The sequence below is a fragment of the Glycine soja genome, chromosome 14, assembly GCF_004193775.1.
Source record: "Glycine soja cultivar W05 chromosome 14, ASM419377v2, whole genome shotgun sequence".
In the NCBI taxonomy this organism is placed as follows: domain Eukaryota; kingdom Viridiplantae; phylum Streptophyta; class Magnoliopsida; order Fabales; family Fabaceae; genus Glycine; species Glycine soja.
The window spans coordinates 2,203,457-2,216,726 of NC_041015.1; the positions used below are offsets into that span (position 1 = coordinate 2,203,457).

Consider the following 13,270-nt stretch of genomic DNA (forward strand, 5'->3'; position numbering starts at 1 on the left):
TGATATGCAACTTATACAACTCCACTTGCTTCTTGCAAGATAAATTCAACTTGGTTATATTCAGATTTTGACTCTCTACTTGAGGGACAGATCTGACGAAATATTTTAGTTTTAGAAATTAAATTAATTTAAATTCATTAATAATAAATATAGTTATGCACGATCATCTAATAATATTTTTTATGTTTTGTCAATGGAGTTTAATTATCTTAGTTTATTAAATTTAGTGTGTGAATTATTATAAATCTGTTGATATTTAATTTTTTTGATTTTTACGGATAAAAAATATATTTTATACTTTAATAAAATTGGCATCTTATGTATTTTCAAACTTATTAAATAAATAAATAAATTACCAAAAAAACTCATTAAATAAATGTGATGACGTATTGTAACTTAAAATTCATACTTTTGAACTGTTTTATATATTTAAAAACTTGCCTCCATTGTCTGACACACACCAAAGCCTATGATGTTTGAACAAAATGGTTAAAAATAAAGGTGTCGCCCATGTGTTTGATGCGAAAGTTTGTGGCAAGTGAGCCATCATCCCTAAAGTGGTAACCACCATCAACCAAACTTTATCTCTTCTCTTAACATATTTCCCTTCATTGTTTTTAATTTGAGCCTTTTACAAAATATGTCTTTCCGAAATAGCTAGTAATGCATTGAATTGATTGCACCAAATTTTAGTTTCGAGATTGATTTCATTGGCACGTCCTCTCCTTTAGCAATCAGACAAAGAAGGTAGCAATTTGGGTGAGAGTTGGCAAAAGCAGACAAACTAGTGTTTGTGGCACTTCGTCACACTTATCCTTTTGTTTTAGACTGATTCACTGAATCGATTCCAATTGATATATCAAAAAAGAAACACGTTACTTGTTGTCTTGCTTCTTCTTTGTTATCTTTGGTAAATTTTAGGAACCCTTCACGAGTAGTCTAAAGATGTTAATAATCTTCAAATTAAAAAAATAAAAACATTATTAAAACTTATTGCATAAATATGTTAATAATCTTCAATTTTATTAATTTTAATAACAACTTTTCTCTTTTATTTTTTTTTAACTAGTGTTCTAATTAACATTCTCCTACACGTAACAATGAGAATTATGCGATAAATTTTGTATTCGTAAAATTTTAGAAAAGACCAAAAGCCAAATGAAAGGGTTCTCCGAGTTGGCTCGATCTAGTTACTTGAGATTTTTATGGGTTAATTAAAAGATTGAAAATTTAAACCATCTTGAGACTTTTGTAAATCGTTAAAATATCCATACTCGTTGAAAATTCCATAGCACGTGCTCAATGCTCTGCGTATCATATACTACAGAATACATTTTATTTTTTGTAAAAATTTCCATACATTAAAATAATTGATATTGTTTATTTCCACTATTTTATTTTCCTTCTTGTCATTGGGTTGGTACATCCTGTAAATACAAAAATTAGACAGCCCATATGTACCCAGAAACAAAAATATAGTCCATAACAGTGAGCCACTTATTAGGGCAGCCCATTCCTGTAAGTAAAGTTAGCAATTAGTGCTACACAACAAATACCCAAACAAATTGATTACTTTACTGATGTTTAGTTGCTTAAGCAGCACGTAATTTGTAAGAGTACAGTAAGAAGAATTAATTATAATATTTTGCCAAATTGGTTACCATTTTTTTTAAGTACTTAAGCTCAATTAAATTTTAAGGAATTATGATTTGTACCTGTAAAAGGCTTGCCAAACCCTTTTCTTCTGCCACCAATTTGACCAGTGAAACAATTGAAGGATAGTCCGTTTTCAGATTCATTTGAACCTCATTTTCCCTCTAGTTCACTTTAATTTAAGTTACTAAGATGTTTAACATTTCATCTACTCTACTGAATAAATCAAACAACATAAACATGTAATGCTTTTGAGGATGGAAAAAATGGAATGGTCAATGACAGTAACAACTAACCCAGATGCACATTATGTACTTAAGACATGCGAATTAAAAGGTTTACAAAAATAAATGACTGTTACGTACATATAATAAGAATAAGACAAAAAGAAAAGCTAAAAACATGAGCCACACCCACCCACCAGGCCTAGCATTAGCAATAATATTGTTAATGTAGTTATTACTATTATTTCATGGAAATTGAAAATCTCCCCCTACACCTTGTCCGTCAGCACCTTGGGGTGGGCTAATGGAAACCCAAAGCAAAGAAAGTGTGATGGCAATGAGACCTGACCACACAAAGACAATAGTGGGTGTCTTGCCTCTCCTCCCCATCAACCCTTTTGCAAACGGGTACAAATGAGCAAGCACCCAGAAACTGAAGAATGCACCTCCAATAAACTTGCTCCATTGTGGATTGGCACTGTAAATAGTCCTGGAAAAAGCAACCGCAATGGCAATGATGTTGGTCATAGCAATAACAATTGGCGGAACCATGAGTGAGCTCCACTTGACTATGTACAAATCTGCAAACATGTCATCCTCATCTTCCCCGGCAGATTTCGACGTCAGCGTGAAAGAGATCTCTATCCCTGCCATAACCTTGAGGAGTCCTTGCACCACAGCAGCCAAGTGAGCACTGGTTCCAGAAATGAGCCAAAACTGTTCGTTTCTCCACCACTGCTCTAACTCCACACCAGACCACTTCACCTCCAGAATGGCCAGCATAACCAGGCATACGGTGATGATGAGCAAGTAGATTAAGAAGGCAATGCTGAGAGTTTCGACAATGAAGAAACCAGAGAACAAAGAGAGAGCGGGGAGGAAGCAATAGACGACAAGGAAGACGGAGGTGAAGGGGTAGATGCCAACGTTGAGATAAGAGAGACGCTGGAGAAGCTTGAGGCGCTTGCTGGCGAGGAATGCGTTGTTCTTAGAGAAGAATATTTCAACTGAGCCTGTGGCCCATCTCAGAACCTGGTGCAGTCGATCCGTGAGGTTAATTGGTGCAGATCCACGAAATGCATCTCGCTTCGTTATGCAATACACAGAACGCCATCCCCGGTTATGCATGCGGTATCCTGTAACCACATCTTCTGTCACAGATCCGTATATCCATCCCACTCTGTCTCCCCATTCAGTCTTGTCTTCGTACCTATTATGCATGCATAGACAACAACAACAAGTTAACATAAACCATTCAAATCAAAATGCTTCAATTTGTTCTAATTCATATAGAGAAATTATTAAAGACGAACCAACAAGAAATGACAGATACGGCTTCGGCTACGGTAGTAGCATCGAGTGGCTCGCGAGGTGTCCTAAGAACACCGAGTGGACGTCCAAACTTGATGGCGGGGTGATCTGCTAAAGGACGTCCTTGGAACTCTGCGATGGGTATGCTCTCAGCCAGCATTGTTGAATTGCCAAAGCGCTTTGGGAGTAAGTTCACGTCAAGGTTTGGATCAAACTCGCTGGCATTCATGGCTGGCGTTTCGGACCCTTGAAGCCTTTTACCATCGTTCTTATTGTCAGCGTCCTTGTCCACTACTGGAGGGTCGAATCCGTATAGAGCAAATCGTCGAAACATGCATCCTGTTCCCACGTACATTGGACCTTGTAGACCATCAAGGGCTCGCATGTTTCCATCAAAGAACACAGTGTTGTGGTTTGCATAACGATCTGAAGGGTCAATGCCTTCGAATCTTTGTGGGAACTGGATGTAGCATATGTCCTCGCCACCTCTGTCCATCATGAAGCACATCCCTTCTCGTACTGCCTTGCAGTTATAGATATAATGGTCACAGTCAAAGTTTAGAATGAATGGCCCGTTCGACAAAATTGCAGATGCTCGAACTAATGCATTCATCGCACCAGCTTTCTTGTTGTGATCGTAACCTGGTCGTTTCTCCCGAGAAACATATACAAACATTGGCAACCGTGTATCTACCCCTGTGAAGTCTAGAATCTTTTCATCTGCAGTTCCAAATAACGGATCGGGACTTGGTGGCTTTAGCATCACCTGCATTCATTAATGCAAAAAAAGTTGGATTAAAATACTATTATTATATACCAAATTTAAGTTAAATTGATTCTTGGATATCCACATCATATCTTTTTATTTTATTGGTTACTCAAATTGCTAGCTAGTTAACATGATTGATCCAATAGGTAAGCAACACATTACTATGAAAATCTTGATGGTGGACAGTATTTGATATACATCTCAGCTAAACTTTTTTTGAGCAAGAAAAATAAAATTTGCTAGCTAGGTGCCAACAAAGGTTGGTTTAAGTTGATAAGTAACATAGACTCATATTCCATAAAAAGGATATGATCGAATTTGATTTTTATTGTGGATGTAAGAACCTTGTTCATACATAATATGTAAGATCTATCATGATTCTATCTGAGTTTTGGAATTCAATTCAACTAAACTTTTCTCAAAAATAAAAAAATAAAAAATTTCTAGGTAGGTGTGGTACCTGAAGTATTCCAGCATGATCACCTTTAGCATGTTCACCAGAAGGACTGGCCCATGTACCAGGCCAGTGGGTGCCATCAGCCATCCATGTGGCCTTTAACACTTTGACAGGCTCAGAAGGGTCAGCCCCACTCTCTTTCATATGCTTCATCATCTTCATCTCCTCTCTGGCATTAAATGCATCAGATCTTCTCCTGATGGAATCTGGAAGGCCATTTATACGTACCTTGAACTCATCATACTCCCTCTTAACTCTCCTTCTGTCCTTCACAAAATCAGTTCTGCTTTTGTTCTTGGTAGGATCAACTTTTAAGCTGAAATATGACTCTGGATTCCTCGGCTCGATGTTGTGTTTTCGGCAAAAGGGAACCCATAAATCAGCAAAACTTGCAGCCTCAGCCATGGCTTCAAAGGTCAAGAGAGCACCTCCATCATCAGAAACGTAGCATGCAAGCTTTTCAACAGGGTAATCAACTGCCAATATGGAAAGAATGGTATTGGCAGTGGTTAGAGGTGGCTCCTTCTCGGGATCAGCAGTGGACACAAAAACGTCCATACCGGGTAGATCAGATCGCCCTGTTGGATTTGATGGGGATGGACTATCAAATTTCTCATGAAGGGCTTCAAGGTCAGTGGAACGATTCACAGGGCAAAGCTTCGGAACTTGATCTAGAATCCATGAGAAGCCAAACCATATCTCACAAGTAATTGACATAAGCCACAACCATACTGCATCTTTATTTGGATTTACCACTCTCCAGTGTAAAAAAAAGCACAATACTATAAGTCGCACCACGATAAGTAACCTGCAAATACATACATTGACATAGATTTCATCATGAAATTATTATTATTACACTTAAATACATTTTTCTATTTTAATATTTTTTATTCTCATCCATGTAAAAAATAATTTCATTTTAGTCATAGAATAATATATTTATTTTATTTTTCATCTTTAAAGAATTTTATAAATAATGTTTTGAACAGAAAAAAATATTTTGAATTATACAGTAAAAAATAAAATAAATACATTTTATAAAAACTAAAATAAAAAATTACAGAGAGATAAAAATGAAAAAAAAATGTATTTAAATCTTATTATCATGGTTATAATTACAAACTATGAGCAACATAAATTGATATAATTAATTAACCTGTAAGGACTTATGATGCCTGATGGAATTGGCATTACCCGGCTCAAAGGCTTCCATGGCTTCTCTTGATCCAGTATTCCTTCCTTTAGGGCATCATCACCATCATCACCATACATTTCATCTTGGGGCCAATATGCATTACCAACTCCGTAGGTACCTTGAGTCTCAAACAACCACTTGTTATGGTCAAATTCTCCATTTTGATTTCTCTTCATAACTGACATGTTGTTTGCGTTACGTTTGGAACCATTTGGCGCTGTTAATGGCAATGCCCCATTGTTAGAATACTGATCTGTGAGGTCTTCCTCATATTCCCCGACTTTATATGGCTCCTTGCAACCGGGACACATACCAGATTCTTTTTGTGCATCTATAAAGCAATCTCTACAAATCTTGAACCTAAATTTGAATTATTATGTAACTTAGTTAGTTTCCCTTCATTTCTCAACAAGGAATCAAATAAAAAATAATGTCAAAAGTTAAAAGGAGAAAAATTCTCATTGAAAGACATAAAATTATGTTTTTTTTTTAAAAAAATTTCTTATTACTTCTACAATAATTACTTTATCTTTTTAATTATTTAAATAATATCTTTAGGACACACCGGTTAGCAGGACCTAATAATAAGACGTACCTGCACTCACAGGGAGTGACATCATGTCCCCTCTCATCCCTCATGACCCTGCCATCACAAATTGAACATAGAGAGCCTTTGGAGCCTGCCATTTGAGGATGAGTGACTTCAGAATCAATGACCTTATCCATTAGATGCGCTCTAGTGACGCTGTTGAATCCCCCGGTAAACAAAGAATTAGAAACATATTGTTCTTCAGCTTTCATTGCAACAGATGAGTCCATGGGTTGATTGTCTGGGGTAGGAGGTATATGAACAGTGTAGTTCATGTAATCCCCTGATAAGTCTGAGGACATATCAATGTCATCCCTTGACAGACTCACATATCTCCCACTTGAAGTTCTTCTCGCAAACTTAACACTTGGCCCGCCAGAGCTTTGTGACCCTTGAGATGTTGATCCTCCAGAATTACGTGCAGATTTCTTCGAAGGTTGCCTATTAATGGATGACATTGTTTCTAACTGCTACACCTCACACCTACGTACACCTATATAATTTACTACTTTTTCTAGTTATTAATTAACAAAATCTACATGTATATTGTATTCCAGTGCTAGCTTATTCTCCATTTTGATTGATAAATAGCTTGATGATGATTCCTGAAGAGAAATTAATGGAACAGGAAATGTAAATGAAATTACACCAACATTAATTTACCGTGGCAAGATCTATTGGATGTTGAACATGTTATAGCTACAATGACAGATAAGAATCAAAGTTCAAATTATTCATGGTAAGAGAACAAAAGTAGTTAGAGAGAAGAAGTTTGATCGACAATAAGAGATTTGTCGGAGTATAGAATGTTGGCGGAGAAGAAGAATGATTTATGGTGCGAGACCAAGTCTATCTTACAATGCTATTTTCAGGAGTCTCACTTCCGAATTCATAGAAGTGTGTCGCTCTCTATCTCTCTTTATACATGTAAACTATTTGATTTTATAACTTTTCTATTTATGTTCAATCTTCAACTCTTTCTATTTTTAAACTTTATTTGGTTTAAATTTTGTTCATACAATACTTTTTTATTTTTATACGATTAAACTATTTTTTTAATTTGGTTAAGAAGTTTATGTATTTTGAAGAAGAAAAAACTTGGTCCATTGTTGGTGATATTTTTACGAAATAATAAAACATCAATTGAATAACTTGAACCAACTATCAATGTATTGTGATGTTATCTATTTGATATGAAGTTTACATTTGTCATAATTGGTTGGGAGGGTACGCTGAATGACTCAAGAGTCTTTAAAAAACGATTAAGAACCTAGATTATTAATTTCTCATTCTTCCTCGAGGTAAATATTATCTAGTAGATTCTGGATACTTGGTCATGTCTTGTTTTCTTTCACCATATCATAGAGAAAACTATATATCACTTGTGTGATTATAGAGACCAACAAATACCCCAAGGTCTAAAAGAATTATTTAATTATATGCATTATTCTTGGTTAGATAATGTAACTGAAAGATGTTTTGGGATTTTAAAATTACGTTTTATTATTCTAAAATCAATGTTGTCTTATGCCTTGAAAAGACAAAAATATATACCGCTTCCATGTTGTGTTATTCATAATTTTATTAAAATGGAAATACAAGATGATTCTCTTTTTAATATGTGAAAGAAAAGGTTGAAAGGTTGAAGTTAAAGAACTAGATAGGAATAACATGACATAGCAACATAGGGCATCATTAGTTACTACCACATATACCTATCGAATGGCAAATTTTCAAGATCGATTGGCTCAATGATGATGGGATTCAGCTAATGTAATATCGTAATTGTATTGTACTAAATCGTTATTATTATCACATTTTAGATATATAAACCTTTTGCACTTTTATGTTTACTCGTGTAATTTTTTGCTTGATAAAAACTAAATACAAATTGTAAAGATGTGTTATATAACCCAACATATTATTACTAGTGTTATGTTTGTGTTATTAATTTTTTAATACTTTTTAATTATTTTTATTATGCTTAATTATTTTTTATATTGCATGATTTTATAATGAAGCATGATAAAATAAAATAGTGAACTTATTTTATCTATTTTTAATTTACTATAACTTTTTAAAATTTCAAAATTAATATAAATTGAAACTCACAACTCAAAACATAAATTGAATTTAGTTTTTAATAATTTTAAACTTGGAAACAGAAAATCACCCCAAATAGAGCCTAAATTTCAAAACTCCAAATTTTTTTCTTACCAAAGGCCTCCTAGGTAGTGTTTGAAGAATCGGACTAGATTGGACGGTCCAATCAAATTCCGATGGGCACACCAGTTCGGTTTCCTAGGATCATTAATGTATATGTGATCCAGGTTGAACTAGGATAGATCTTTAGTCAAATCAACTGGGTATTGCATTTTAAAAAAAAATTAAATAAAAATCAACTTTTTCTATGTTATTTAATGTGAACTTATGATTATTTTCATGAGTGTTTGTTTGTATTTGAAACTTATTATGAGCTTCTATTGACATGAGAAAGGAAAGGGGAAAGGGGGGAAAATGGTGTGCATAAGGAAGGCTACGGTGAAGGAGCTACTGGCGATGCAGGCGTGCAACCTGTTCTGCTTGCCTGAGAACTACCAGATGAAATACTACCTCTATCACATCCTCTCCTGGCCCCACCTCCTCTACGTCGCCCAAGATGGAGAATGCCATGGAACAGCCATCCCATTATCTCTTTCCATTTACAAATTGCAAATGTAGCAGCGTGTCTTGACTTGGGTGATTCATGCTGCTACTTGTAATTAATTACTAGGGATGATAGTAAATGAGGATGAATATTTACAGTACCAAGTTACCTATTAATGAACTGTTATTGCCTTGCTTTGGATGAACTTAATGGTAAGGATGAGTATTTTCATTTCTGATGCAAATTGGATAAAAGGATGTTGATAAAGAAAAGATAGTTACTTCTATTTCTTATTGGTGTGTGTTTGCATCCTATACTCATTTTATTTCTGATTATCACCAACACCTACAAAGAATGGGAATTTGCTTCTGGATCATTGTTTTTTTTTTTTTTTTTTATGAGAAGTATGAATATCTTTTTAATCACTGGATTCTGACCTGGATGAATTGTTCATCCTTGGATGTAATGTGTGTTGTATGCGATTGGTGCAATATTAATGATATGCACAGTGCAGTAAAAATTGAGGGTGGGTGTGATTTCTAACAGTTAAAGTATTTCACAGTAGATAATTTGCTGCATTATTTTGGTTTAGAGTTTGATTTTCCTCTTGGATGATACACTGATGGCCAAAAGTAGAACTGTGTAGACATCCAGTTTCTTCCAAAGTTTTATTATTTTTTTAATTTTCTTATATTTCATACATTTTGCTTTATTATATAGTAATTTATAATATGAATATTAGCAGGTAATCAGTTCTGCATTTGCAATTTTATGAAATGTTCTTTGGCCTGTTCTATATCCTATATTTGAATTCCCGTGTTCTCTATCAATTGGATGCTTGAACCAATATTAGCAGGTGTTTGCTTCCGCTCTATTTTGATGCGGCAAACTCTTTCTTGTGGTTGATCTGTTTTATTTATGAAGCTAATTTGTTGAGGTGAACATCTCAGAATTATTGGATGGTTTCTCACTCAACGTATACTCAATGGATGTTATATAAAGAGATCTAGCTTTTTCTGATATTAGGAGATATCACTTTTTTTCCTTTGGTTTGTCTGCTGCAGCTAGCTGATTTTTTCCACTTAATACAAAGCACTAGGCCTGCGTGGCTGTATGTTATCCCTTTGCTAAATAGTTAAATTTTGAACAAACCTAAATTTTAGGTCAGCATGGTGGCCCATGATTAACGTGACTTAAATATGCAAGAGTCTGCATCTTATGTATAGGATGTTATATGTCAAGAGTTACACCGTTACTAATAGCTTAAAATTAGTATAATGGTAAACTTTCTTAGTTATACCATTTGGAATCAAAGTTAGCCAACATGGGTTTGAATTCCAGGTTCAACTTGTTTCTGATTATCTTAAGGTTCAGGGCAAACCTTCTCCAATAGAGAGGGGAATGACGTGTTCAAAGGGTCGTGAAGGTACATTCTAGTCAATGGGTTGGGTTCAAACTAGCGGCTCATGTTTAATGGCCTGCCTCTATGCTGGGCATATATGTCGAGTTATATCTTAGTTAAACAACTTATGAAAGTAGCATAAACTAATGAGTCTGAAATCCTTCATCCCATGCACCATATCAACCTTTGGAAATAAGGAAATGAAAGTATCATTTATCTCCTTAATTCTACTCGGCTCATAAAAAATGTTTAGCACAAGCTGAACAGGAGAATTTCCCACCACACTCCATTGGCTTTGGTAGAATAAAGCTTAATTGAAGGTTTTTATGATATATTATATTTTTATTGCGTTTATGAAACGGTCGTTAGTCATTACACCCAAGAGGTTTATGGTATATTATATTTTATTTGTTAACAAACCTATATATTTACTGGTATACTAGCCGTTATGCAATTGGAAATTGACATATGTAGTTGGAGAAACCAAGTAAGCAACGATTAGCTAACGTCTAAACTTAAGTGGACATGAGTATCTGGGACCACTTGATTGAATTGACCCATTTTGGAGGGACCATACCAAAATGAAATTAGGGAACCAATGAAATAATGTCAATTTGTCTTTTGACAACACTGCAATGAGAAAATTGCTGAAAATACAAGAAAAAAGGACTTGATAGATAAAGTTATGGACAAAGGTAGAAAGGATTGATATCCAACACATAACATGTATTTCACACGATGTTGTTTCAATGAAAATAACACTAATGTCATCTATTACTACAATTAATAAAAACTAGAGAAATATTATTGTACTTTACACGGAGAATAAAAGAAAAATGTTCCAATCAGTACCTAATTCCAGTTTTCAATGCAAATAAAAGAAATTATGACATGGAATAAAGCAGAAAGTGTTGAAATCTGTCCAATTCCTGAGCTAATTTAATCTATATTGAGAAAATTTATAGAAGAAATGAATAAAAGATATCAGATTCAATTTTGATGGATTATTTTATTGATTTCTTTTATATTTCACTTAATTTTGTATTATTAATTTGTTAAGAAACTCTTCAATAACCATTATTTCAAAATATTTTGTTTGATGACATGATAATATATACGAGTAACCGATAATAAAGGCTTTCTGCACTGAACCGAAGTCAGTTGAAATAAAACTCGAAGATATTTTAAGATTTTTCTCAAGAAAAGACATATTTGGATTTTTTTTTCAGAATTGGATATTTTCTGACATTGTTATCTTTATTATAATATAGTAACTTATTTTTTCATAATTATAATATAAAGAGCATTCTGAAGAGCTCAATGAAAAATATGAAAATAGTTTATCTTTTTTATAAACTCTTACGGTGGACTCCTATATAATAAATTTAAATGATCATTATATTGATTTTAATTCATAAAAAATCATTTAATTCATTTTACTTTCTTATTATTTATAAGTTGATTTTATTCAAACTCACGTCATAATAACAATTGAATATTATGAGATTCTAGGCATGTCTTTCAAAAATCATATGTCAAATTATATCAACCTCTCTAATTGAGTAAAAAGTAGGAACAATTTAACAAGGAAAGGTATGCATATTAGGACGTAATCCTAATTTAAGAATGGTTTAATAAAAGACGGAAGTTTTAAAACATACAGATAAGTTTTCTTATATATTTCGTATGATCATTAATGCATAAAATGTAATCTGAACATTCTTTTCTCACCTCCATTTTATTTATCAACGTATCAGAATTGTAATTAATAAAAATGAAACGCTCCCCTCATCTTTTTTCCCTTGTTGAATTTTTGTTAATTTGAGACTTGCTAGTTATATTATATACACACCCTTGTTACCAAGCCAGGTCAAATCTTATCATCATGCAGTGCACGACAACAATGCGGGAAACAAGTTGCTCCACGCAACCAAAACAAAACAATAAATATCTCTGCAAAAATGTTTTCTACTAGTAACAAAGTTGTCTTACTTTATAAACAAACAAAATCAATTATACAAAATATTGGATTGAGGGATTTTGTGTATAAATAAATTCATAAAAAGTATATATATATATGTATTCTACAAAGGTGAGATTTGCCGGAAAGATCACAATCACATTACTTTTGGTGTTTGAAAGGGAATATTACCTTTCAGTTTTCTTTGCATACATTAGTAAATAATCAATAAGAAAGAAAATATTTAAATATGTTTCTGGGTCTTAAACAATTTTATGTACATGTACCTTTTAATTATTTCCATTACTTTCATTTTATTAAACGATGACATTTTTTTCATTTATCATATCACTTAATAGAATAATAATAATAATATAATTTAAATATAAAAACAATAAAGTGAAAAAATTTGTATATGATTTAATTATTGACCCTAAATCTGGATAAATGATGAGAATTGTATTAATCCTTCAACAAACGTAAATATCGATAAAATAAAAGATCAAAATAAAATAAAAATCGTAGGAACTAAAATTAAAATCAGTTTTTTCAGCAACCAAAAACATTTAAGAGGAATATTACAAACATAATTTAATGCGATTTGATCCAATTCATTTACCAACCTCTATATTATAAATTTACAGTACTCTCATTAAATATAAGAATATATTTTTATTATAATTTTTTAGAGGATAAAACATGACTTTAATTATCATAATTTAATATTTATGTATTTTTTAAATTCTCAAACTATTAACCATTTTAAAACTTATTTTTATATTAATAGTTTTTATCCTCAAATCTCAACTTTAATTACTAACGGCCGGTATGTGTCTAATTTATCTTTAAAAATGTATCAGTTTGTATAAGATGAATCTATATAATTTTAATCTAATAATTGTAATTGAATACTTTCATTATTACTCACAATAACTCATGTTCCCTCTAGTAATACATTATAGTATAAGTTAAAATACTGATTTTTTAAATAAAAATCATATTTACTTTCTCTTCTCATATAATTGTGATTAATAGGGGTGTTCAAATCTAAACCGATCAA

At 32.9% G+C, this 13,270-nt stretch overlaps 1 protein-coding gene across 1 annotated transcript; it reads right to left on the reverse strand.

The window, feature by feature from the left end:
* Nucleotides 1–2,017: 2,017 nt before the first annotated feature.
* Nucleotides 2,018–6,659, reverse strand: LOC114384712 (cellulose synthase-like protein D4). The gene is made up of 5 exons (XM_028344455.1): nt 6,208–6,659; nt 5,574–5,972; nt 4,418–5,222; nt 3,191–3,954; nt 2,018–3,087 (listed from the first exon to the last, which is right to left on the reverse strand). Exons 1-5 carry the CDS (start codon nt 6,657–6,659, stop codon nt 2,124–2,126), a joined length of 3,384 nt encoding a protein of 1,127 aa, XP_028200256.1. The 3' UTR covers nt 2,018–2,123.
* Nucleotides 6,660–13,270: the final 6,611 nt, after the last annotated feature.

Excerpts from the sequence above, each read along its gene's own strand:
- LOC114384712 (XM_028344455.1), bottom strand. The coding sequence starts at position 6,659 with ATGTCATCCATTAATAGGCAACCTTCGAAGAAATCTGCACGTAATTCT. Across the intron at positions 5,973-6,207 it reads GTCACTCCCTGTGAGTGCAG|GTTCAAGATTTGTAGAGATT; the intron begins GTACGTCTTATT and ends ATTCAAATTTAG. Across the intron at positions 3,955-4,417 it reads ATCATGCTGGAATACTTCAG|GTGATGCTAAAGCCACCAAG; the intron begins GTACCACACCTA and ends TAATGAATGCAG.